The sequence below is a fragment of the Propithecus coquereli genome, unplaced genomic scaffold (assembly GCF_000956105.1).
Source record: "Propithecus coquereli isolate 6110/MARCELLA unplaced genomic scaffold, Pcoq_1.0 Scaffold34, whole genome shotgun sequence".
NCBI lineage: Eukaryota > Metazoa > Chordata > Mammalia > Primates > Indriidae > Propithecus > Propithecus coquereli.
The window spans coordinates 3,971,010-3,995,356 of record NW_012149063.1 but is presented as its reverse complement, the minus strand read 5'-3'; the positions used below and the strand labels follow the sequence as shown (position 1 = coordinate 3,995,356).

The following is a 24,347-nucleotide window of genomic DNA, read 5'->3' as shown; positions in this document are numbered from 1 at the left end:
GCCCGGCCTGGACTATGACTTCTTATATAAGAAGGTACTAATCCCTGCATCTCACGAGTCTGCGCGTAATAATACTGATTTTTAGGAAAAAAAAATCAAAGAAGCATGAACAGTAAACTTAGTAAGCATGGGGCCAGATTCTAGACATTCATGGAGATTTCTCAATAGCTTAAACTATTCCATTTTACTGTACTTTGTTCAGTGCCAACAGAATCTAAGAGATTTCCTGAAACATATTTTGTCGAAATCCGTTAAAATATATATGCAATTAACATTTAAAAACTTTAAACAGTAAACATTTCAAGACAGGATTGAATCATAAATAAATACAATCATGTCACTTGATAACGTAGCAAAACCACACAGCATGGTAGAGACAAAGATGGACAAAGTCAGACTGATGTGAAGTGAAATAATCTCTCTTTGTCCATTAAAATATAAAGGACACAAAGTCCCCCAAAACCTTATTTTTAGCTTATGGTTATAACCTTATGCCCCCCCATATATTATACTGTACCACAATTTCTACCAAGTAACAAAATAACCTAGTTTAATTTCAATTTCAACTCTCTATAGTTAATGAAAATAACAGATGAAAGACTGAGTAGCACATGGCCTAAATTCAGGTAGGGTGAGAAAGAGTTATTTTTTAAAAATAAAGCATTTCAACAAATAAACTGCAAGAAAAAAATGAGACGGAGGGGAAACCTATTGATTAGGAAACATAGCAACCACCTGCAATGCGAGGGACCTATTTGGATCCTGATTCAAATGAGTTATAACAAAATTAAACAAAACATTTATAACATTCATGAGATGACTGGAAATTTGAAAACGAACTGAATATTTTATGATATAAGGAACTGTAGATTTTGTGGGTTTTTTTCAGGTATAACAGTGACACTGATTTTTTTTTTTTTAAAAGAGTTCTTGAGGATGAAGAATATTTATGGATGCAGTAAATTTATGTTGGGGATTTGCTTATAAAACAGAAGAGGAGCAAGTGGATGGAGGTGCAGATGAAACAAAATTGTTAGGAGTTGATACTAGTTAGAGCTGGGTGTTAGGTATATAGGGTTCATTGTACAATTCTACTTTTGTATGTTTAAACCTTTCCATAATAAAAAGATTTTTAAAAAGAACAGTTAAGAGAATATAGCATATCTACAAATCACCTAAGTAGCTGGTGTGACTGAGGGCTAACTAGTATTTGTGTAAATTCATGGAGAATCTATATATGTTGGCTCCTTTTTTGAAGAAGGATTTTTTACCTATCAGGTACAATGTACACTATTCAGGTGATGGGTACACTAAAAGCCTAGACTTCTCCACTATATAATTCACCCATGTAACAAAGAACATTTGTACCCCCTAAATCTATTAAAATAAAAAATTTTAAAGTTATTTTGTTAATTTGTAGAGAAATTTCCAAATGCCATCATCATCCCTTCACAGACTATACCCAGATCAGTATGTTTTCACTGTTAAAGCCCAATTCATTATTTTGGCTGAGCATTAATGCATTAATATCCTTTTTTAAAGAAATATTTTTCACTGTGTGTAGCTACCTGTTTATTGCTCCTGTATTGACATCTAAATTACAGAGCAGCAACAGCATACTTTCACCAGGGTCGATACCTAAGGTGTAGGAGAAGGCTTCATAGTGCTTGAAAGATTGTGAGCTCTGTAAATGCAGGCAAATGTCTGCTCCCAGAAGTGGCTCTAAAGAACAGAAATGGATGTTTGTGGGCTAAACACCTAAGTGGATTCATATACTGGACTAATCAAAGTCCATGCTCTCTCTGCTCATGAGATGCTTTAGGTTTACAGACAATATGATATGCTATTATGAAAAAATCATGTATTTTTCTTTGAGGAACAATATCATCTGGGCTTTAATAATAAAACCACATGGCCCCCATCTCTCTGAGAAAGTGTATATAGAAGAAACTGACAAAAAACAAAACATTGGACCAAAGCAAGTGAAGCTAAAACATACATGGGAAATTCTGAAACTTTTAAAAATTCAGCCAAACATTACTTATTCTCCATCAGGAATAGGTTAGCTCTCAGACCAAGAAGAGATGTAACTCGATGTAAATTGACGAGAGTGCTTTTCTTTAAAAATCAAACACCACAGACTTTGTACATATAATTGAGTCTTGTCTATCCAGCAGTTATTTAATGAAGCTACACTTATTCCAGCGGTGTTGGCAGACCTTAAAAGCTATTTGGGATTCCTTATTTTACAAAGCTTCTTTGGCTAGCCTCATTATTTCATTATATGACTTTGTTTTTGACATCTAATAGTCTTACTCAGCTCTATCATCCACAGCCTCCGAGTCTTGGTCTTAAATCTACCTTCAAATGACTAAGAAGAGTGAGAGGGAACGTAAAGGAGAAGGAGAGAAAAGGAAGAAAAAAGAACCAGGGGCTGCCAATTGTGGCCTTGGGGGATTCTCCCTGTGGTTGCAACCACGTGAGACTGCCAATTCCTGTAGATCTGTCTGCCCAGGAGCTCGGGAAAGCCGGACTGTAGTGGGGAGAGAGTTATGGGGAGAAGAAACCACTGCTTCACTCCTGGGCTTAGAAACAGTTCAGACAGAGGTCCAAAAGTCCTTGAACTTGAAGCAATTGGAAAGTAACCACTGTGTCCAGGATTGCTAATTAGAGAGAGCTCTTGTAACGTGAAAAGGAGGCAAGAGGGCATCCTGAAGGACTCCCAGGTGGAAATAGGATTTGGTGACTCAGAGTGTCTAAACTCTAGAAGCTGGAGTAGAATGTGAAGGGGGTGTGTTTGGGTGTGTGTGTGACTTTTTGGCCTAGTCAATAGAAGGTGTTATGAATTAAATTGTGTCCCTCAGAAAGATGTGTTCAAGTCCTAATCCCTGATTCCTGTGAATGTGACCTTATTTGGAAACAGGGTCTTCGAAGAGGTAATCAAGTTAAGATGAGGTCATGCTCAATTAGGGTGGGCTCTTATCCAAAGACTGATGTTCTTATGAGAAGAGGGAAATTTGGACACACACATAGGGAGGATGCCATGTGAAGGTGAAGGCAAAGATTGGAGTGACACATCTACACGCCAACGAATGCCAAAGATTGCCCACAACCACCAGGGACTGGATGGTGGCATGGTTTGGACATGGTTTGTTTGGCCCTGCCAAGTCTCATGTTGAAATATGGTCCCCAGTGTTGGAGGTGGGGCCTGGTGGGAAGTGTTTAAGTCATGCGGGTGGATCCCTCATAAATGGCTTGGTGCCATTCTCCAGGGAGTGAATGAATGCTCACTCTTAGTTGCTGAGAGAACTGGTTGTTAAAAAGAGTGTGGCACCTCCTCCTCTCTCTTGCTTCCTCTCTTACCACGTGATGTCTGCTCCCCTTCACCCTCCAGCATGAGTGGAGGCTTCCTGAGGCCCTCACTAAAAGCAGATGCCGACGCCATGCTTCTTGTATACCTGCAGAACTGTGTACCAAACAAACCTCTTTTCTTTATAAAGAAAAATACCAGCCTCAGGTATTCCTTTATGGCAACACAAACAGACTAAGACAGATGGATCCTCTCCAAGAGCCTTCAGAGAGAGCATAACCCTGCTGACACCTTGATTTTAAAGTTCTGGCCTCCAGAACTGTGAGAGAATAAATTTCTATTATTTCAAGACACCCAGTTTGTGGTAATTCGTATTGGCAGCCCTAGGAACTAATACAGAAAGGGAGGGGAACGGGTCCAATTCTCCGCAGTATAGGGACAGGAAAGGGTAGGATTTATCAGAATGAAATCGGTGTAAAAATGGAGGTGAGAAAGGAAATAGAAGATGGGTCACTCTGCTCTCCTTAGGTTGTGAATAACATAAAACCAAGAATGGAAACTCTTGATACAGAACCGATCTAGCACCATTTGCATCTTTTTGATCTACTTTTACAGCAATAAATGACGATGACCTTTTGTTGGGGTTGGGGCTTTCTGCCAACTGTTAGTGCCCAGGGTTGTTCCTGTGGTCACTGAGCACTTGGCTGCCTTCCTGTACCAGGCTTGTGTTTCTCCTTCAGTGTGATCTGATATCCTCACAGCTGGTGAGGGTAAGACGGCAGGCAAGGGGGACGCTACATGTCCACCTGGTTCTCACCCTTACCTGTGCGAACCCCGTACTTCAGGGTGTCTCTGCAGTCAACCAGGATCTGCTCCAGGGACTCAGGGTGGTCAGAGAGCTCCAAGTTGAAGCCCTCCATGCCCTCCAGCAGCTGGTGTGGGTGGTGGAAGTCCAACACCTTGGTGGAGCGGTCGAATGTCTTGCGGACGTAGTTGAGGAGGATGTCCACCACCTCCAGGAGGAACTGCACAGTTTGCTCCTCCCCGTTCTTAGCCGGCAGCAGATCTGAAGGGGGAAAGCCAACGTGTGGTCATCACCTCACCCATATCTGTATTTCTGTGTCCCAGAGATCCCTAATATTAGCCCTGATATCTTTATAGGCCTATTTCATTCCAGGATATGTATTAATATATGCACTGAGAATCTGATGTGCCATATCCCCAGAAAAATGCATACATGGGAATTTTGCACACACTTTCTAGGGGTTCACAGGCTTTCTGAGAGGCTAGTCATGCGTAGAATGGAGCTTTCAGAAGCTGTGAGCAGCCTGCCACTGCAGCTGCCCATTTGTAGGCTACATGGGCACCCATGAAGAGTATGGTGGGGGGATTTCTGTCGTGCTCCCCTGGGACCGGGTGTGTCCCTGTACATCTGGATTGGTGTTATGATGTGCTTGATCTGTCGATGGCAGAGGGTAAGGCCTCTATGGATAGAGGGTTAGGTCCCCCCAAAGAGGGTGGTCCCTTGGAGTCCTCAGATAGGAAACTACAACTAGAAGGTGGGGCTCAAGAAGGTGGGAAAAGGGACCCTTGCCTTTCTCTTGACCTCATTCTTCAGGTCCTGGACTCTGAGATGTCTGGAGGTGACTTTGGGTTATAGGCTCTGCTTGGTAGACTAGGCTGGGAGATTAGCCAGTGAGGATAGAGGTAGGGCCCCAATTGAGGTTGTCAGCCATAGCTCAAGAGCAGGTGGTCTGGCTGTACGTGATGCTCTGTGTTTATTCCACTGATTATTTCTGAGGTTTTAGTGAAGTCCTGTTTAATGTTATGGTCTGGCTTCTGTGGCCCTGTGGGGAGTTGGTGGTAGACAGTGGCGGTGGGTCTACCTTTGAGCTGTTGGGGAGAGTCTGGCAAAGCACCTCCTGAGACCAGTGCTGTGGGGGCTGCAGAAACCTGTGGAAGAGCTCCCCAAGGAAAATGAATTTGGGGACACTCTTTGGTTATGAGGCCCAGCCTTCCAGCTTCCCACAGGGTGATTTTTGTGTTTGCAGCCAATCTTGGAGGATAAATGTTATTAAGGGAATCATTAGATTTCCCTTATATGTACGATTCCTTTGGATTCTGAGATTCTGTGAATCCATATTCTCCTCTGCAATTGCCTTTAGAGTTGTTTTATTGACTGTCCTCATGCAGCTTCTAAGCCGATGGAGACCTGGGCAGTAGAGACAGAGGGGGTTGATTATATTCTAATATTGGAAAAACAGTTTCATGAGAGTGCAGAGACAGTAATGACATTTCTCTCTCTCTCTCTCTCTCTCTCTCTCTCTCTAATTTTTTGTAGAGACAAGGTGTCTCTATTTTGCTAAGGCTCGTCTTGAACTTCTGGCCTCGGACAATTCTCCTGCTTCAGCCTTCCAAAGTGTTGGCATTACAGGCGTGAACCACTGCACCTGGTCAGTAAAGACATTTCTTGATAAAAGAAGTAAAATTTCAGGAAAAAGGGCAAGTAGAAAAAAATCTACTGGACAGCACACGGGCTGGGCGTGGGGGAGGACTACCTCGAGCAAACAGGTTGGAGAAGTCTGTCTCTGTGCGCCGGAAGCGGGCATCCCGGTCACTGTTTTCACAGGAAAACAGGTTCTTGGAGGACTGCCTTTCCTTGAAGGCACTCACGAGGCGACTCTTCTCTTCCAGGCTGTTGGTCCTTTGCAAGAAGCCTATGGCACAAGAAGCCAGGTCAGAGAGAGTGCTCCAAACTCCCAGCCTAGCCTCCGAGTGGCAGCTGCTGGTCTGAGCCAGCTCTCCAAGCAGGGCTCATGCTTCTCCTGAGAAGAGAAGCCGAATGTCTGTGTTTTATATATAGTGGCTCCGGCACCACTCGCCTTCAGGCGGGGAGGGGGCAGTGCCAAGTGTCATCAGTGGCACAGACCCAGTCATGCAAGAGAGAAAATCAGTAAGTGAAGCCCATTCTCCTCTCTGAACGTGACAGTGAACTCAGAATTAAGTCAGTTGGACAGCTTCCACTCCAGTAACCAGCCCCAGGATGGGGTTTTAAAGGAGGAGACACAATCAGAGAGGATGCTGACAGCACTGGGTTTATGGGCTGCCACAACCAGAGGGAGGAGGGGAGAGGACAGCAGAGGGATGAGGGTGAGGACAGCAGAGGGAGGAAGGTGAGGACACAGAAGGAGGAGGGAGGAAGACAGCTGAGGGAGGAGGAGGCTGAGGACAGCAGAAGGAGGAGAGTGAGACCAGCAGAGGGAGGAGGGTGAGAGGACTGCAGGAGGAGGGTGAGCAAAGCAGAGGGAGGAAGAAGGGTGAGGACAGCAGGAGGAGGGGTGAGGACAGTAGAGGGAGGAGGAGGGGTGAGGTCTATCACTGAGGATTAGGGAAGATGCTTTCTTCTGGCAGCAGGTAACGCTTCCAGGGTTGAATACAGGTATAGGGAAAAGAGACAAGAAAGCTGAAAATCTTATGTGCTGACATTTAACTCTGTAAGTACTTACTGAGCATCTGTTGTATAAAAACTCTTTGCTAAGCATTTAGGATGGGGGACAGATGAAGATCAGTGAGACAGATCCCCTACCCACCAGAAGCTTACAGTCCAGCAGATGGTGACCAATGTCGCAGCAAAAATAGAAAATCATCCAAGAACTCCACAGAGGTGAATTCTGAGCCCAGGGTGGGACACACAGAGCCTCACCTCTGCCCTGGGAGGGAGTGACAGTCCCTCCCACCTGAGGCAGCAGTACAAACACCAGCAGTGAACCCGAAGGCAGGACTGAGCCAGAGGGGCTGGAGAATCTGCCATGAGCCACGCCCCCTCCACGCCCTCTGGGCACCTGGCCTGCAACTTGCTCTTTCCCTCAGCTTCTCTTCCTCCAATTCAGCCTCAATCTCAGCCCAAAATGCAACGCACTGAAAAGTGGAAAAAAGTTCTAAGCTTCTTAGTGACCCCGAATCTGTCTTTGTAGATACCAAGATCCTTTGGGAGTCACATGTCACAAGGCAGGTTTGGAGGAAAGTCCCAGGAGGTTCGAGAAAGGCTAATTAATCTGGAAAATTCAGCTTGCTTCCCCAGGACTACAATTCAACAGTGATGGGTGGAAGAAGGAGGATGCCTGGGGAGGGAAGGAGGATGCATGGGGAGGGCGGTGGTGGTTAGAAACTTCCCACACATGGGAGCCTGGGACTGTTTTTGGAGGGAAGGAAGGCAGAGGCACCAGGCCCTTCATTGTTTTAGCGCCTTTTAAATTTATCGCTAAAGCCCAAAAGGACATCAGAGGGGGAGAAATACACTATAATAGAGCTCCAAACTCAGATATAAAGATGGGGTATCCTTTCCCTCACCTCTCCTACTTTCTCATTTCTTCCTCCAAATCCTCCAGAACCGGAGCCAGCACTCATTTGCCAGAGGGATGCAGGATCACCTGGCTCCCAAACTCTGACACTGCTTGCCCCCCTTTGTCCCAGAACAGTGAGCTGTAGAATTTGCCAGGCTGGAAAGATCACATTCACGTGGCCTAATGGGGTGATGAGGTCCTATCCCCTGAACCTCTACTCTGTAGTCTCCGACCTCTGTTTGGGCCTCCGACTCACTTCCTGGAAAAGTCTTAAGTCTCTCCTCCTTGAAAGCCTTTTCCTCTGCACGGCTGCAGGGAGCAGGACCGCGGTTTAGGCTTTGGATGTTATCTCCAAAAGAGGTTTTGACACAGGCTGCCCCAGAGATGTCCTGATAGGGTTGAGAGATGGTAAGTATGATACAACTTTAAACCTGCCTCCTTTTCCTGGGCCATACTTCCTGCCGTGCACTAAAAATCCAAATTTTCTCTAAATTCTGTATCTTATAAACAGCACACTTACATTGCATTATGCTTTGTGTTAAAAAATACTAGTTTTCCAATGTAAACATTTAATGTATATGGTCATTTTTTTCACTTTATTTAGGAAGGTGTTTGTTTTCTAAGATATTGGGATTCTCAAAAGAGGTAAATGATCTGGCCCTCTCTTGGCTCTGAGAGGCCCTAGAAGGAACTCCTCCAAGAATGAAGAGCTGGTGGGTGATATTGAGGTCAGTGCTTTGATAACTTCCCTGGCTAGCAGGGTCTCAGAAGAAGGCGTCCCTAAGAATGCAGCAGACTGGATTTTCTCTTGCTCTACACCCAGCTGTGAGGACCTAGTTAAGCTGGCGGCTAACTGGTAACGGAGCTCTATATCCTTAGAGGCAAAGAGGAAAGCTGAGCAGAGGCACAACTGCAGTGGTGTTGGCCAGGCCTAGAACTCTGGCCAGCCTCGAGGGTAGAACAGGAGGCCAGCCCTGTGAGGACTCCACCTCTGGGCCAAGGGGAAGCTCCTGCAGCTGGTTCCTTGCCCCTGCTCCCAAACTCAGAGGCCTGGGGGGCCCAGCGAGTGTGTGTGTAACTAGAGCGCCTGGCTCTAGTCAGTTGTTTCCAAAGTGGGCTTCGAGCTGCGCATGGCGCAGGTGCACATAGCACAGGCATATGTGTCCAACTGGGACGTGGGAGCTGAAGCCCAGCACATTTTCTATTCACCAAGCTGTGGCATGGAACCGTATCTACTTGGAGGAAGGGGCTCTTTTTCTGATTTTTGTGGGCTAGCAGCACCCTGTTATATCTTCTGCCCCCCACTTTCTAAGAAATAAGAAATACAGAATACTCGAAGTCTCTTTTTAAAAGTTGGCAACTGACTGATACAAAACTACACACACACACACACACACACACACACACACACACACAGTGTGGGCTAAATAAAACAGCTCAAGGGCTGTAATTGGCAGCAAGTGTGGGACCTCTTCATAGACAAGTGATGGAAGCCCAAGGACACAGTGGGAAGTTAGCAGAGCCCAGGGCCAGAACTTAGGGATCCCTGTCACTCATTCTATTTAGGTCATGCCACCATGCCTGCAGCCACTCTCCAGCTCTTGGCAAGACCCTGGGTTTCTTCTAGCTGATTACCCTCCCAGGGGGAGCCTACCTCCAGAGCCAAGAATACCACTAGTCACCACCTTCCTTGCAGCATCCTTCCCCTGCTTTGGGGAAAGGAGGCAGGAGCATGGGTGGGGGTTGAATCTTGGCAATGACTGAAAATGCTTATGGGGGCCACCCAGGGCGATGAATTTAGAATTGGGAAGAGGACCATTAGTTCCTGGGCTCTCTTAAGGTGAAAGATCAAACCAAACTGGATGGTGTCCAGGACAAGAGGGTACACTCCAAGGTACATGAAGGTTTGGGATGAAGGGAGATGAGGTGCCAGCCAGGGAGCTGTGGATCTGTGGCCAAAACCGAAGACTGCACTCTGCCTCCACTAGATTAAAATGGAAAGCCAGAGTTGGCCCAAAGTATGGAAAATAAATCCTACTGGTGTTTTGTATTCTTTCAGAATCAAACCTAATGGGAAGCCTCCTAACCTGTGGCCCCAAATACAGAGCATTTTAGCCAAAGGCAATTTCCCCTTAACAGACTACCCTGTCCTCTCCTCCAGTCACAGGGGCTGCAACTTTCAGAAATTCGTGTTGGGTGGTGGGGGTGGGGGGTGATGAGTTAGCAACAGAGAAGAAATTCTGAGGATTGTGGTCCCCAAGAGCTCTCCCTCATGGCATTGGCTGACAGCAGGGAAGGGAAGTCGACGCCAGCTCGGGGCTCCCTATTCTCTGACCCAGCGAAGGTCAACTCTTTCCTGCCCCTTTACCCCTTCGGGACACATCTGGTATGTCCCCAAAGGGGCACTTAGACATTTTATTGTGGCGGACCGGGAGGGCCCGCAGCCGGGGCAGCTGGGGGCGGGATGGGGGTGGATGACGACTGCCCCCCTCACCGCCCTCGGCGGGCCCGGGACCGCAGGGACGGCAGGGACCGCAGCCCTCACCCCAGCCTGCCCCTACCCTGTCCTCGCTGCGGCGCGCGCCCAGGGCTCGCTCAGTTCTGCTTGCCCGGCTGCATGACAATGACTGCTGCTGAAGCTGAGAGCGGCCGCCGAGGGGACCCGGCGCGAAACGGGCCATTAAGCCGGGAATGGCGGCAGGGTGGGAGTGGAGGTGGGGATGGGGGACTGGGAGTGGAGGTGGCGGTGGGGTGGGGGGCTATTTATAGAACAAAGCTCGCCGGCAGCCCGCTGCCCAGCGCCAGGGCGCGTCCCTGGCCTCGGCCCTCGGGCCTGGCGCTCTGGGGAGAGGGCCAACCCTCCAGGCCGCCCCTCGGCAGGGCTGGGCTTTCCCTGGGAAATGGCTCGGTGTAGGGGATCGAGCTTTCCCTTCCCCACGGTAAATGCCGGGTTCCGGGACCAAGGGAACACACAGCCTCAGAAACGCAGGGGGGCGCGGCACGGCCAAGCGGGGAAGGGGGTGGTTCCTCAAACCTGCTAAATAATCCGTCTTTGCTGGGACTCCAAACTGCCACCGCCCTGAGGGACCCGGGACCCTGGGAGGCTGGAAAGATCGGGTGCAGGGAGCACCCAGTCGCCGACCGGCTCCCGGCGCTCCCGGGGCTGGGGCTGGCGTCGCCGCCGCTGTCTCCCGCGCGCAGCGGGATAACGGATGGCTCTGTAATAAGCCCCTCGTTAATCTTCCCCCGCCTCCCCACCCTCTGCCCGGGGACATCCGTATTTTCTGGCCCGATAAGGCTAGAGAGTTTTAGACGGTGAAATGTAGCAAGGAAAGCAAGTCCTCATTGTTCAGCTGGAGCCGCTCAGCTGTGTCCCTTCGAGCAAATCTCCCTTTTTCCTTTAAAAAAAAATTACATCCCTTGGGCGTTTTCGTTTCAGACCCTCGCTGTCTCCACAGAGCAGTTCTTTCTCCTCTCCAGCTCCCTGATCTATTTTCCTTCCTCCCTGGCAAATCGTGCCCGACACTCCCCGGTGCTCCCACCCGCTGCAGCCCCCGCTCTCAGCCCCGCCTGCCCTGTTTCCCTTCCCTCCTCGCCTTGAAGGTAGCGTCTGGCAAACTCTGCTCTGCCGGCACCTCCCCCAGGCAGGCCACCTAGGGCTGCAGGCAATCCTTTCCTTTGGCCTCAAAAACATTTGAATCCGTTGTGACATCTCAGGGCAAAAACCTCAAGCCAGGGATGCTACTTTCAACGCGCCCAGACCAAGGGTGGAGGTGGGGATGAAAGGGGTGATGATGAAGAAGGGGACCAGGTGCCATCCACAGCCTTAGGCTCTTCGAGCAAGCCAGATCAGTTCACATTTCCACACGGCCTGCGAGACTCGCGGGCAGAGTGCACAGGGTCAGCGCCGCCTGGGCGCCGGCCTAGGAAAGCCGGGTTGCCGCGCGGGGGCGCTTTGCTCCCGCGTGCGAGGCCAGAGAGGGCACTCGGAATTCCCTCTACGCGATCGCTGGGCCTGGGGACTCCGCTCGAGAATAGGTCAGGGGAAGGCGGAGAAGTGTCGGGGTCTGTAGGGGAACGTCTTTGCCCGCCGTCCTGGCTGTAATTGGAAAATCAGATCCAAGAGCCAGGATCCCCTCGGAGCGCGTTCCACTGTTCCAAACCCACAAGGCCCGCCGGGCCCCAGCGGGCCCTTTTACTTACCACAGATCTTGAGCCCCAATTTTCTGGTGCATCCATGGGCCACGCCGCACCAGGTATCATACGCTAGGACGAGAGAGAGAGGTGCGGTCAGGCAGACTGTGAGGAAGCGGGTGAATGGCAAAGGTGTTCTTGGGGGAGCGGGAAGTCTTCGCCAATGCTCCTCATTAAAAGCGCTTTGCTGAATGAGGCAGGGAGGCGAATCTGTGAGCCGACAGGCAGACTCGTGCCCTCCGGGCCCCCATCACACTCCCTTCTTACTGCTAGCTTCAGGTATAGAACGGGGTCTCTGAGAGGCAGGGGTACCCCCAACCGACCCCCGTCCTGCAGCTGGGGTGGTGGGGTCAGAACGGGGCGAACGCTGACCCACGCGCGAAGGGCCAGGCCCGGTCCCTCGAATTGCCCAGCACCCACTGGCCAGTCTCCGCAGACTCGATGGGCGACCACAGCAGCCCAGAAACGGAACACAGAGGCATCTGGGACCGAAACGTCTCATAATTTCTTGGCGGGTCTCCAGCCGAGTGGCAGCTTAAAATAAACTGGCATGAAATGGGGTCGCGGAAGAGTTCAGGAATTAATTGGGTGAAAAATAGTATTTGACTAGATGATCGGGCTCGCGTGACTGCTCTTCAGTCAGACTGGGGAGTCGGGAAGACAATAGCGCGCCTCGGGTCCTCCTCCCGGGCCCCCTCTTTCCAACCTGCCCCTTATTAACCTTTCCTACGGACATCTCGGGTCAGGAGCAGGTGAAGGCTAATGGAATCAGACACCTTTCCTCTGGGTTCAAATCGCAGACCCAGGGGCTTCGAGATTTTCCTTCTGTACCTGTCTTTGGGGTTCAACTTCCAGCAAGGAGCGCAGAAAGCTGCCCCGCGCCTGCTAAGCCCGTGTGCGGGCTGGTGGGGTGGACCCAGCGTGAAATCTCCTTCCTATCCCTCAAAGCAATGCGCCTCCAATCGCTCCCACCCTCCAACCCACCGCCGCACGCCCCTTCAGCCCCGCGCAAGTGTTGGCTGCGATAAGGAGAGTGACATCCATTAAACCCGAGGCACAACAGAGCCCCAGCGGGTAGAAGAAACAGACCGATGTCGATTAGACAGCGTGCCACAGATGGAGTTCCAGTGACAGGAAATCGGTGAGAAAGCAAAACCCTGGCAGATGAAGAACTATTTCCACACCATAAAATGCTTTCACTTTAAATATCACCTCAACGAATCCTCACAACAACCCTATGAAACAGGAAGGAGTGTTGATCTAAGACATTTGACAAAAATACTGCGTGTCAGAAAGGTTAGGCAAGTTTTCCAAGGTCACTCAGTGGGGAGGTTGGAGTTCAGAAACATCACATTGCCTTTCAAAAACTAAGGGTTACAGTAAAAGAAAGGAAAGGGAGATGGGGAGAGGGAGCAAGAGAGATCCTTTGACGTGGCAGGGGTCTAGAAGACCTAGTGGCCCACGACTAGGAGGGCTCAATGCCCCGCCCAGGGGTTGCTGGGGCGAGAGGCCAAGTAAGATTGTGAGCCCTGGACAAAGCTACCTCCCAGGAGACCTGGAAGGGGGTGAGAAGTGGAGATAGCTGGGTGGGCGAGGGTGTGTCTGCAAGGGAGGGTGAGAATGGATGGTGCACCGGGCGTGCGCGTGCACCCTGGGGTGTGGACCCTGCAGCTGGGCTGTTGAGAGCCTGAGGCGGTGTTCCTGGGACCCGGTGCTGCTTGCTCTTGCCGGGCAGGGTTCTCGGCTTTTTTGCCTTTGCCGCCATGGCTTCCAGGCGCGCCAGGCCACGTGCGGGCTCGAGTCATCGCCTCTGCTGGGTCTCCCAACCCAGGCCGGGCATTTGTGCCCGGTGGCCGGCAGCCTCCAGGAAATAGGGGCGTCGGGCGTGTGGGGGTGAGTGAACGCAACGGGCGTCCAACCGCACTCGGGCAGCAAAAAAAGGGGCAGGAAATGTGTGTGGGGAGGGTCAGAAAAGAAATCTACCAAGGCCAAACCAACAAACAAAGGGCGCGCAGGCCTCGCGTTCCTCTGGGCCTGCTCCAGCCAGCTCCGCCGCCAGTAACCGCGGCTCATGTGCCACAAGGGCTGGCGGCTCTCCCGAGCCCCTCTTTGTTGTGTGGGTAATTGTAGCCCTCCTGGGTGGCAGGAAGAAGGAGCTGCAAAGGGACTGGAACGCTCAGCCTGAGGACTTAAGACAAGGTCTCCTGTCCGGGAGGCAGTGCCAGCACCAAAGGGGTGGAGAGAGGGCTTTCTGGATGACATTCCCCACCTTCGCTGATGAGGACAATTGTTTTGTCAAACTTAAAAGCCATAAAAGCGCAGCAGAAGGCATTCCTTCTAGCCACACTGTCCTCCCTAAGCCCCTTCGCTACAGAAAATCTGCGACCCTTACTGTCCGGAGTCGTTAGATTTTTAGGGGGGTGGGGTAGGGAGACACTTCACTCCAACAAGGAAAATGAAAAACAATTCCCTCATCCCTACGCCTCTACAGAGGTAGAAAATCATCCAAATTAAAGACAGATTCTGGAAATTGGTTGAATGTGTGGAGCTAAAAGAAGGGATTTATAAATCCCTGCCTCCCCTCCCTTTAACTGGTTTACCCTTTCTTCTGTCTTCGGGAAGTGTCACCTGCTGACAGGTCTCTTACCCGTGAGGGAGGAGAGGGATGCTCTCTCCTCTCTCCCTGACAAACCTTTTTGCCCCCTCCCAATTCCCCGTCTCTCAACCATTCAGGATGTCGCCCGCTCCCCTCCCCCCTTTTGTCTCTGAGACGTAATTAATTGCATGAAATGTCGAGGTTCTGTCTCAGTTGTATGCACCTTTCCCGCCCCTGGCTTCTCCCTCCCTCGTCAATAGCCCGACACAAATTTGGAGCAATTAGGGACCCTGAGTTTTCTAAAAGCTGCAATTAACGTCGAAATTTCCGCTGATTATAGACTTCCGAGCACAGCGCAGGGGAAAAGGAGGAGGTCACATCTTGGCTCAACGAAAGCTGGAGACAGAAAACTCTGTTCCCGCTGAGACTCCTGGCTCATACAGCCCCCTGACCTGACCCTTGTCGTCCTATCCAGCAAAGAAACCACACGTAACACAACAAAAACACCACTCAGGCCGCGCGTCCCTCCCCGGCCGCGAAGCCCTCAACGATCGCCGCCGCTCAGACCCTGCGTGGTCCTCGCTGTCGGGTGTCCTGGTAGTCACCTAGCGTCCCTGACAGTCGAATGACCTCTGGCGGGGACCTGGGTCTGAACCCCATTTATTTCCCAGCCTCCATCATCTCTGCGCTACCCCTTCCCTTTCCGCCGGCGCAGCCTCCCGACGTCCCAGCGCCCCCATCTTCCCCGCAGACCATTTGATAGAAACTGGGGCGGGACCTACTTGTGGGGCGCAGGTTGGTGGTATTGGGGTCCGCTCCCGCGTTCGAGGAGGTTGCGGACGAAGATGGGGTCGAAGACGCCATCGGCTCGGTGTCCCAGGGCCTCTACTGTCCGGGGTACTCCGCGGTCGCGCAGGAACAGGCTGCAAAGAGAAGCGAGAGCGGTGCGGGGAGGGCTTCCGGGGTCCTGCACACTGGAGAGACTGAGCGGCCGGGGGCGCCGGCGCTCTCCTTGAAGTCCCAGCGCGGGAGGGAGAGGGGGGAGAAGGGCAGCGAGTCTGCCGGGTCGGAGTGCGCCGGGGGTGGGGGGCAGAGGAGAGGTGCGCGCTAGCTCCGGGACTGGGGCTCGGGTGGCTTCGAGTCTGGAGGTGCAGCTGGGAGACCTGGAGTGCAGCGCTGAGGCGAAGGGGGTCCAAGGCCAGTGCAAGACACGGGGGTATGGGGTATGGGTTAGGAGCACAAGGAAGCATTCGGTGCGCGATTTTCCAGCCGAGCCGCGACAAGCCCCATTGGACTCCCTGCAGCCGGCGTGCGGGAAGGCGGGGGGAGGGCGCACCGGGCGGGCACGTCTGGTTCGTTGTCTGGTTCCCGTTGTTGTGTCTGGCTAATTCCCTGGAAAGAAGGAGGCTAACTGCTCCCGGAACCGGGGACTTTGGTGAGACAAGGCGAGAGGGAAAAAGGTCCATATCTTTACGTTCTCGCTCAGATTTTGCCGGGAAAGAAACACAGTCACCTTGCACTCCAGACAGCCAGAAAGCAGCGGGTCGGAACCTCGCTCATCTCCCTCTTGTCCCACAGGGTTTTGAACCATCTAAAGCCTGGGCAAGGCTTCGTCCCGGTTTCGGTGTTTCTCCTCTACCCAGCCCCCTGAGGACCCCAGATATCTCGCCGTACAGATCCAGAGAGGGTGGGGGAGGTAAGAAAGGGGAACGTCACCGGGGAAACCAACTTGCGCCCAGCGCGCAGGAGGCGGCGGACAAAGATCGGTGCGCGGCGCCCCTGCTCGGCACTGGGCGCTGGCGCGAAGGCATCCGAAGGCCGCGGGACGGAGAGTGTGGGCCAATCTGGGTAGATCTAAGACCCACTGGCCACCGCCTCCACATCCTCCCCCAGGCCCCATATCTAGCCCGCGCGCGCACTCGCACAGCAACGCGGGCAGCGAGTAGACCACGGCTGCTGCGGAAGTAACAGGTTACCGCTCCTCGTCGCGCCTTCAGCAGCTGCTGCCCAAGCGCCCTTTGGGGAGACCGGCGCTTGCAGCCTGGACACGTAAGAAAAAGTCGCTCTCGCCCTGCTTCAGCGATAGCCTCAGCCTCTGTGCGTCCCCGGGGCTTGAATCCAGCGGGCAGAGACGGGAAGAGTGCGGGGGGCGAGGGTCCCTGTGCAACGCCCCAACGGAAAGCTGGGACTGGGGCGGGCGGGAAGCACTCGGCTCCGGAGGGAGGGTGGAGGGCGCCGGGTGTAGGGGTTGGCAGAGAAGCCGCGGGCGGAGAGGACACGGCTGAACAACCGAGGCTGGGCGCTGGTAAGTCCCGGTGGTCGCACGCTTACCCACCTCGGCTTGGCGACCCCGAGCCAGGCACTCCCGCGTCTCCGCGCAGCGCGCAGCGATCCGCTCGGCTCGGCCCGGCCCTGCCTGGCGTAACCTGTCCCGCGTCACCTCCAGCTGCTTCCTCGCTCTCGCTAGTCGCGTCCCGCGCGCGAGCGCCTGAAGAAGAGAGATCCAGAGAGGCGGCCTCTCGGCTCCGGGGTAGGCGGGGGCGGAGTAGGGAGGCGGGGACCGGCTCGGCGGGGGAATCACGAGGCCGCTGCTCGCGGGGACAGCTCGTTGGCGGGGCGGCGGGGCTCCTTTGCAGGTGCCTGACTGCCTCAGAAGCTTTGTAGGGCGATTATAAATCCAGCTCACAGTTTTGCCCCCGGGGGGGATAAAAAGGTCCTATGAGTAATCCAGAACGTACTCAACACGCTATTTCTTGAAATAGGCAGGGTGTCTTGTGAGAGGAGGGAAAAGATAATTCCTACGAAGAATTCTGCCTCTCTGAGCGTTTCCCGTCATTCTCCTCCCCCTCCCATATCTTGTAGAGCAGTGGTTTGCCTAGATCCTCTCCCCCCAGCCCGCCGTATCCCCAGATCTGCGACCCCGCCACTCTTCCTTGAGCGAAAGCGCGCTCTGGGTCGTGTCCTCGCTGGCTCTCTACTGAGCTAGGATTGTTGTCAAGACAAGGGAGGCAGAGACGAGGGGGGACCATTCAGAGCATGGAACAGTCTCCATCTCCTTACTCCAGTTTCTTCATCCAGCTCTGGATCCTCCCCCCAAAGTATTACACTTGGCCTCAGCTACCCAGTGTCACTGGCAGAGAAAAGGGCCCCGTTTTCCCTTTCGCTATGGGCTTCCTGGTAGCTTTGGCTCCCTTGGTGATGGGGAAAGAAGTCCTGATTGATCACCTCTGAAGGTTAATAACACGCACCAGTGCCGCTCCACACGCACGGGGAACCCGAGCACAGAGGTGGCCCTGGAGGGGCGGACCGGCCCTCCTCGCCCTGGCTCACTTCCTTCACTCCCCCTTCGATTTCACGCCCTTTAAGGATTCTCCTTTTGCAATATTTAAGCAATGTTAAAATGAATTGCGGCGATGGGAAAAGCCCCTCACTGTAAAAAGACGTTGGCGGAAAATAGCCCACCAGGGGGCGCCAAGCGCCCAGAGACGGGGAGGCCCTGCGCTCGCCCGGTCTCTGCTCCCGCTCCGGGGCCGACACCTGGAAGGGCTGGCCAGGGTCTGCGACCCGCCTCCCCTCAGCCCCCTTCTCCGCTAGTTTAAGTTCTCCTCCACTCCCTCAGTTCCTTTTTCTTTAGGGCAAAACAAAGTTGGTCTTTGCGCGTGTCCGGGTGACACCGGGTGCTCAGTGACTCATTTACTCTTTTTTACAATTTTTTTCCTGTTATCGGTGCAGCAGGCAGGGATTATTTATGCGCACGTCTGAAGCCTCACAGGCTCACCCGAGGCCCGTCCCTTCTCGTTGAATGTCTTATCGGCTTTCACCATGACCAACAGAAACACCGAAAATCTTAAAAATCACCAAAAGTTCCATAAGAGAGATCGCAGATGCCGCCCTGGGAAGATGCAGTCCGATTAGCAAGGGAGATCTGGCTGTGAGGTTTGCGATAACCCCGTCGCCTTTGACACTAAAGAAAATACCTGTTCTATCGCCTTCTCTCCACCTCACAATAAAGGCACTTGAAGGACACAAAGGCGTCCTGAACGGCGGGGAGCGCAGTAACTTCAGCCCCGGCGCCCAAACGCCAGGCCAGGCAGGATGGAAGTGCCTGTTAGGCGTAGGAAACGTCGCCCCAAACCTCTCAACCCGCAGCTTCTCGCTGCTTGAAATGAGCGGTTTGGTTTACAACAAGGTGAGCCTCGGAGTTCCACCCACGCCCCCTCCAAGAGCCTTCCCTAAACGAGAGGGTCGCACCAATCACGGAACAGGGTGCTAGTGCTAAATCGTTCACGATGAACCGGGCAAGGAGACAGCAGGGAGGAGGCGACAAATCTCAGTGCCCCCTAGGTGTTCACTGGCCCGCGTAGACGACCGCTCACCCTCCGTCTCCTCAACCTTCTCTCCAAACGCCAGATTCCCTGGAAAGGAAGATTTGTTTACTTCACCTGTGGCATGAGATTAAGAAATTTCCAGCCACTTCCTCCTCTGACCCCAGAATCCAAAACGCTCACCTCTAACGTTTAACCAAGAAAATAATCGCGGGAAAAGAATCTCTTAGAAGTCTGGAGATCGCAAATTAAAGCTGAGTCTATATCCAACTTGGGGGACTTTGCTCTCTTTCTCCTTTATGGTGAGGAGAGGAAATGAAAGTTCTTGCTCATTCTTAACTTTGAAATGTTTAGTTGAATACTAGCAATTAATTCGTTTAGTTAAACGAATATTTATTAATCACCTACTTTGTGCCAGGCTTACTGTCTTGGAGCTTACACTGTCACTGCAGTTTATACTGTCTTGCACGCATGGAGATGACATTCCTGTTAGACAGGGAGAGTAGCAGACTTCAGGACTTGGTGGCTTTGATTTAATTTTCAATTATCTACCACTCCAACTTGGACTCTTGGGCTCAGCAGGGAAGGTAAGGAAGTGAAGGCCTGGCATTCCACCCAGATGCAGTATGTTGGGTTTTGAGGTAGGGCACTGCTCTTTCAGCACCAAGGACAGTGCCCCCGGTTCTTTGCCTCCTGCCTCCCTTTTGTCCGCTTCCGCCTGTGGTTCTCGGCCAACCCTCCGGGCTCGCTCCCGCCCCCTCCCACCTGGCGGTAACCGCTGTGTTTGTTTTGCCTGGTTGGGGTGGGGGTGAAGCATTTCGCCCACTCCTCTCCTCCCCTGCCAAGAATTTGGGCTAAGGGTGGCTGTGGTTGTCATTTGGCTCTTCACAACGTTTGGAATCTGTATTTTTGTTTGTGTTTTTCACTCTTCTTTTAATCTTTTATTACTCCCGGGAGAGGATTCTTGGGATAATGGGAGTGGAAAAAATATATCCTCCCCGGGACTCGAACCGGCGATGAGGGGCGGCCCGGAAGGGAGTGGTGTCCGCCCAGCTGTTTCGTTTGCATTTGATCTAGGGTTTAGCGCTTTGAAGAAATGGGACCGCGACGCCCAAAGGCAGAAGAAGGAGGGGGCGTTATGCGACCCCCTCCGATCTCTCTCTCCCGGGCGCTGGGGCTTTGCGAGCTGCAGCCGGCTACTCCATCCTGTCTGCCGAGGACAACCTTTCCTTAGGTCACCCGTGGCTGGAACTTGGGAACGGGACCGTCCGCCCACAATGCCCCTTCCCTGGGAGTTTTAAAGATATTCCAACCGCATTTGGGACCGAGCCTTTTCTGCAAAAGAAAAAAAAGCGGGTGGGTAGGAGGAACAAGAGGCACCGAAGAGGCGCCCAAACGGGCAGCCGGGGAGATCTTTATGCCCAAAACATGGTCAGTCAAGGTGAGTAGACGAGGGGTGTCGGGTTTATTTTGACGCACTTAGCATTTTTAGCCTCCGGGAAGGTAATTTAGAGCCACGATGTTGGTTCATTTCAGCTGTTTCCTTAAAATCTATTTTAAGTCTCTAATTTATGACCCAAAAAACGAAAAAGAAAAGAAAAGAAATGGCAGTGCTCACCGTTTAAACGTCTGTCTCCCGAGACGAAGACTGGCGGAGGCGTTGCTTAACCTTACATTCGCCTTTTCTTAAGTCAGAGCTAAGGTGCATTCGCTGCGTTTACGTACTTTAAAGATAGTTCCCCGAATCATTCTGGACTTTCTCGGAGGGCCATAGCCAAACCCACACCCCCAGCCCAACAGACCACACAACACTCACTCCTGGGAGGCAGGAAAGGGTTAAACGTGTGGCGGGGGGAGGGGAGGCAGAATCCCTGCCCGACAGCTGGAGAGGACCCTGGGATTTACAATCATTTCTCCTAACGAGAGCTGAATTCCTCAGATAATTGTCAAATGATCCTTCCCCCTTGATAGTCAGAAGACGAAAATATTCAAAATACAAATAAATTAATCAAGGAGGAGCAAGGTGATTTGTATTTGGGCAAATCTCCTTGTGCAAATCTTAAAACGCCCAATTCTTGCTATTCCAAACAGGAACACAGAGGGACCGCCAGGTGGCGATAGATTACAATTTCTGAGAAGAAACAACTGGCGCCACCAGGGAGCAGCTCTTCAAGGAAGACGGCGGCTCTTTCCAGTTGACACTCATTCCTGCCATATTTCACAAAGCAAGACCTTTTTAAATGCTGAGAAATGCTCCGGAAGTGACCTGCAACACCCATACATGGCATCCGTTTCTTTCCCACATAGCTGTTTCCCAAAGATAGTGAACCCTTTAATATTAGGCAAGAAACTGTTTCACTGCAAAACTGGAAAACAAGGAAATAACAGATATTGATTGCGACTCTGGCAGGGAGCTTTAAAGATGGATCTGTGTTTTCTGCTCTCAACAAAAACTAAGGCAAAATCAGTCCTTTTCCCAAAGAGTGGGTTGCAAGGAAGAGGATTTCCCATCTGAGATGCTTTAGTGAAAAGAGTATAGAATGGGAGACTAAGTATGGTAATATTTGATCCGTTTGTTTTAGTGTAAAAGCTCTTCAACTGTTTAAAATAAATATTTAAATATTTAGTCCCCATCTTCAGATGTAAGTATCTGGGACTGTTGTTTGTGAGAAGGCTCTGAAGGCTCTGACTTAGCTGTGAAGAATCTGATAACTTAAACTTCTATTTCAGGCCAGATTTCTTCCCTAATCTTGGCCAATTTCTCAGGGAGGAAACTGGAAGGTTAATGGGAGGATTCATCATTGCCACTCCAGCCTAGCCCCTTTTATGCCAAGAACTTATATGAAAGAGCTCACTGGAATTTAAACGGGCCCAAGGTTCCCACTGTATCATTTGTGAGTGAGTAGCAAGGATTTTCCCAAAGCAGTAAGGAGGTCATTTTTTCTACCTTACCCTCAGTTTCGAGGCTAAGGTCCTGTTTTCTTTGACCATGGGTGGGCCAGGGACCCTTTAGATCTATGTAACCTGAAATCTCAGGCAGTCCCTAAATATGACGATTAAATGAGAAATATTATTTCTCACTGGGCATATAGGCACATTGTCTCAACTTCAGCCAGCGACAAGCCATGAATAAGCCTCAGAGCATGGAGAGGCTTGAACCATTAAAATGTTTCTTTCCTCCCCCTAGGTCAGGACTGCATATTTCACTCTCCACCTACCACTCCTTGGTACTGGGTTTGGCCACATGATTTGCTTTGACTGCTGGAATAGAGCTGACCTACAAAGCCATGGATTTGGGGTGATGTGTTATGCATTGATATTGTAACAATGGCTGGGGAATACATTCTCTCACACCAAGAAGGCCAAGGGGGACCAAGATGGGACTTGGGGGGAAAAGTCTTGGCATAGGCTACCCAGGGTTGTTTGCTGTGGGCCCAGTCTGGCCTAACAGGGGGAGGTGGTGGGAGGCATTAAAGACCTCTCTGTCTCTCTCACAGTCTCTCTCTTTAGCAACACGACTAATGGAAATGGTTATCCTATTATGGAGATGAGTGTCTCATGGAAATTGTGTGCTATGTTTATTGTATGAATTCTCATTTAATCATCCCCTGAGGTCTTCTGTTTTATAGCTGAGGAAACTTAAGTCCAGAGAGGTTACAGGACTTACCAAACCACACACTTAGTAAGCAATGGTCTGGAACTTTCTTCCTTTGGTCCCAGTGCCTGGCACACTGCTCAGTAAAGCCTTCTGGCTCTGTCACATAATAATCATTTGACCTTGGGAAAATCACTTAATCTCCCCAGATTCCTGTAATGGGAGGGTTAGGGTACCAAATAAAACCAGATGAGGCTTCATTAATCTCAAATAATTTATTAATAGAGATATTTTGTGACTCTTCTCACTAGGGAATCTTCTCAGGAACCTCTTGACGTCCCCAAGGCAGCTTTTACTGGAGGAAAGGCAAAAACTTTGAAGCCAGTCAGACTTGAGTTTCAATCTTGATTCTACTTATCAGCTATCGGTTCACTGCTCTGAGTTTTCTCATCAGCAAAATGGGGCTAAGCCCAGCTTTGTGGGCTTGTTTGACACGCATAAAACCCGTTTTAGCAAGTTCAGCTGTGCCTGGTTTGTGGTGTTCAATAAATGTTCATTGCTGTTCCTGCTTCTCGCCACTAGTTCAACAGTGATTTTGATCCATTTAAATTTGTTCCCCTTGTGTGTACAAGTGAGCATGGTATGTGTGTTATTTTCTTGCTTATTTGTTTCAGCGGAGCTGCTGATCATCGCCTGCCATAGGCCCTCCTTTTGAGTGACTTAGAGGATTTTTAGCCCACAGAGTTTTGATTCATAGAGGAGAAAATTTTCTGATGGAATATCAGACTCCCCTGAGAAGGGGTAAAAGGGAGCCAGTTTTGTGATGAGGTGACATTTGCACATAATGATGGATTTCTGCAGGATTCAACCTTTCCATCTTTTCTTTTTTCTTCCCTTCATTCTCTCCTGTAATCTCATCCAGTCTCATGGCTTTAAAAACCATTTATATGTTGTTGACTCCCAAATTTATATCTTTACCCTAGACCTCTGCCCAATATTCCAGGTTTATACATCCAGCTGAATCCTCCACTCGGACTTAAGGTGTCCCAAATTAAACTCCTGATCCTTTCCCCCAAACCTGCTCCTATGACAGTTTTCTCCATCTCAGTAAGTAACAACTAGAGGTGACTCCATCCTTCCAGTTGCTGTGGCCAAAGACCTTGGAGTTATCACTGGCTCCTCCCTTTCAATCTGTCAGTAAATTCTGTTGCAGCTACTTTCAAACTTTCTGTCTCTTCTTACTATCGCCTGTCCCCTTCCCCGACACACGCAGTGTGAAATATTAGGTCAGAGTCGCAGCGTGGCTTTCCTCTACCCAAAATCTGACAGTGATTCCTTGTCTCGGCATAAAAGCCAAAGTTCTTCCAGTGACTGCAAGGCCCTCCAGGCCCTGATCTCGTTGCCTGTTTGAGTTCTACTGCTCTGCTCCATCCTCACTCTGCTCCAGTCAGGCAGACCTTGCAGCTGTTTCTTAGATATTCCAGGTGGTGTGTTCCCACCTCAGGGACTTTGCAGTTACTAATCCTTTGCTCAGAGATTTCTTTCCCAGAGTCTGTGTAGGGTTTGTTCCTTCTCATTCTGGACCTTGCTCAAATGTTCTTTTCTCAGCGAGGCCTTCCTTTATCATTATATTTAAAATTACAGTTCTTGGCCAGGCACAGTAGCTCATGCCTGTAATCCTAGCACTCTGGGAGGCTGGGACACGAGGGTTGCTTGAGCTCAGCAGTTAGAGACCAGCCTGAGCAAGAGCAAGGCCTCCTTCCACACCACACCCCTCACCCCCACTAAAAATAGAAAAAATTAGCCGGGCAACTAAAAATAGAAACAAAAAATTAGCCGGTCCTGGTGGTCAGTGCCTGTAGTCCCAGCTACTCAGGAGACTGAGGTAGGAGGATCGCTTGAAGCCAGGAGTTTGAGGTTGCTGTGAGCTAGGCTGATGCCATGGCACTCGCTCGGGCAATAGAGTGAGACTCTGTATCAAAAA

The 24,347-nt window shown here is 51.0% G+C and overlaps 1 protein-coding gene across 3 annotated transcripts in view; it reads right to left on the bottom strand.

Annotated features, from left to right (window-relative positions):
• GAD1 (glutamate decarboxylase 1 (brain, 67kDa)) overlaps positions 1 to 17,640 on the bottom strand; it is a 41,617-nt gene extending 23,977 nt beyond the window's left edge. Inside the window, exons 1-6 of one of the 3 annotated variants that reach the window (XM_012650777.1) lie at positions 17,551 to 17,640; positions 16,779 to 17,099; positions 15,226 to 15,366; positions 11,857 to 11,919; positions 5,869 to 6,027; positions 4,134 to 4,376 (exon numbers count right to left, since the gene is read on the bottom strand). In XM_012650777.1, the coding sequence (XP_012506231.1) occupies positions 4,134 to 4,376; positions 5,869 to 6,027; positions 11,857 to 11,919; positions 15,226 to 15,307 (547 nt within the window). In that variant the 5' untranslated portion in view covers positions 15,308 to 15,366; positions 16,779 to 17,099; positions 17,551 to 17,640. Of the gene's footprint in view, positions 1 to 4,133; positions 4,377 to 5,868; positions 6,028 to 11,856; positions 11,920 to 15,225; positions 15,367 to 16,774; positions 17,255 to 17,550 lie in introns of those variants that run through there. The other 2 variants (XM_012650776.1, XM_012650778.1) reach the window with 2 other exon arrangements.
• Positions 17,641 to 24,347: the final 6,707 nt, after the last annotated feature.